The sequence below is a fragment of the Phanerochaete carnosa genome, assembly GCF_000300595.1.
Source record: "Phanerochaete carnosa HHB-10118-sp unplaced genomic scaffold PHACAscaffold_183, whole genome shotgun sequence".
Lineage (NCBI taxonomy): Eukaryota > Fungi > Basidiomycota > Agaricomycetes > Polyporales > Phanerochaetaceae > Phanerochaete > Phanerochaete carnosa.
The window spans coordinates 3821-6168 of record NW_006767810.1 but is presented as its reverse complement, the minus strand read 5'-3'; the positions used below and the strand labels follow the sequence as shown (position 1 = coordinate 6168).

General features: G+C 43.4%; 1 protein-coding gene across 1 annotated transcript; it reads left to right on the top strand.

Moving 5' to 3' along the window:
• Positions 1-1150: 1150 nt before the first annotated feature.
• Positions 1151-1408, top strand: PHACADRAFT_107986 (uncharacterized protein; the record flags this gene model as incomplete). Its single annotated transcript, XM_007402477.1, has 1 exon — positions 1151-1408. One exon carries the CDS (start codon positions 1151-1153, stop codon positions 1406-1408), a length of 258 nt encoding a protein of 85 aa, XP_007402539.1.
• Positions 1409-2348: the final 940 nt, after the last annotated feature.

Here is a 2348-nt window from a genome sequence, read left to right as displayed (position 1 = left end):
ACCAAGAAGCTTCACTGGAGGCTCTGGTCCGGTGACAACAAGGTTCCGCCTAACATTGATGTCCATGTGATGTACACTAGCCCTAAAGTTGCCATTGAGACCTCTCTCATTGAGACATTTTGCAATGTTATTAGCAATCAAAGTGAGTTGTTCAAGACTGTCTGCACTGAGAAGGTTTAAGCCTCCATGCACTTTGCAACTGCCACTAACTGGCAGATTAGTGCATCGCAAAGGCAATCTTCTCTCAGTCAACTGATGGCAATTTTTTGAAAGGCATTCATTTCAGCAACGGTCTTCACATCATCAATGGGGCGCATTCTCTCAAAATCGGTCACATCTATAAAACTGAAGCTCGCATCATCTCCGTTCCTAACACTGATACCAGCAAGGTAGTCAAGATCAAGAGCTTCATCACTCATAATGGCCAGCCTGTCACCGAAGTCATGTTTTCCTTCTTATACTGCGGCCGCTCCAATGACATCCAGAACACTTCGCAACTTGGTTCACACAGATTGTCCTCATTGCCACTGAACATGCTATCTTCAGAAACATGTGTACAAAGGGCATTGTCCAGAAAGGTTTAATGTTCACTGGCTACTTGAAGAGTACTCTGCTCTCACTTCCATCATCGACATCCTCCCCATCTTTGTCCTCACTGATGTTCTGGAAGAAAGTTTGTTGAGGCTATTTCAGTACTTTGCACAATCTGAATATGCAGGCTGTCAAAAACCAGGCCAAGTGCTGCTCTGCACAGATTCTTGAGGAGCTTAGCTATATTGACAGTGTCATGCCTGAGAGCACTCTATCTGACATCTTAGATGACTCCACAGCGGGAATGTCACAGCAAAGATGATGTGTCTCACACAGAGCATAAGCTCAATTGTCAACTTCTTGGTGCTCAGTTTAGAGGTGCACTCCATGCATAAGATTGAGCTCATACAAGCCGAGATTGACAAAATTGTGCTCACAGTCCTTTCAACAGTGACCAGTGTGAACAAGCTACTGTTCAATAGTATGAGCAAGCTCGGTGCGCTTTTGAAGTGCAACATTGAGGCCTGCACCTTCACTGTTCTATGCAGTTTCAAACAGACTCGGGTTCTTGCTAGTCTCTGTATACAGTGTAGTCTACTTAATAAATGGCAAGGTGATTATGCGTGTATCTGAGAACACACCTGAAGATATTAACCACGTGATTGAAGTTACCTGGCATGCGATCGATGCCGTCTATGACTGGAAAATTCTTGGCAATGAATGCAATAGACTTTTTTACTGGTTTGTAGAGCTTCTCGAGCAGCAGCAAGATGAGTCCACTACTGTTGAGGTGCTCGATAATGGCAAGACTTTTGCGTGGGCCAGAGAGGCCGATGTTGCCATGTCCATTGATGCCTTCCATCACTATGCAGGCTAAATAAGATCCAGGCAACACCACTAAGACTTCCAACAAGCAGATTGTCTACACTATTCACGGGCCACTTGGCATTGTTGGCCAGATTATCTCCTAAAACTTCTCTCGTGAGTATCATCTTAAACTTGGCTCTAGTGCAATGCTGATCTATGCTCAAAACCTCACAGAGGGTGCGTGAGAGCACAATCAGTCAAGTACCAGCTGTGAGCTCAATGAGTATGACCCTGAGCAGTAATTCACCTTGTTGTATACCAGTTGTTTTGTACGGGGACTTAAGCTAGTCCCTTGAAAAGCATCCTCTGAAGAGCATGTAGAGTCTGCGATTACATTCATTATCATGCGTATGCTGTAGAAGAAATTACATGCCATATCATTATATAGACTGCAGTGTGACAATTGTGGACAAGAATAACTCAAGCAAGGCACATCGGTAGGCGCTCAAACATTGTACTCCTTTATTCAAACTTTGACGACCACACACTCACTTCCGTTTTATTATACCACACACTCCTTTCATTCTCACTGTTATTATTGAATTTACTAATACTTGTTATTTTCAGCTTAGAGCCTATCCATTCAACATTCAATATGAAAACTTGTGCCAGGACAAAACTGAACGACAGTAATACCCCAGAGCCAGCTGCTGTAAAGATCACTACTTGCAAGTGCAAGCAACAGGATATATCAGATGAGAAGGAGAAGGAGACTGAGAAAATGAGATATAGGAAAGGTGCATATTGTGCTATCATATGAGGAAGAGAACTTACTGCTCTTCTAGTGCTGCATCAGAAGAATTCTCAGGACAATGCATCTGGCAAAAAAGGCAAGACTACATTCAAAGGTCAGCAGATCAATGAAGACTCTTAGCTTTAGTAGAAATGAGATGCGGATGTATACAGCTAGCCCACACATGTGCATTTTGTCTACGTGCAGATGGCAGATG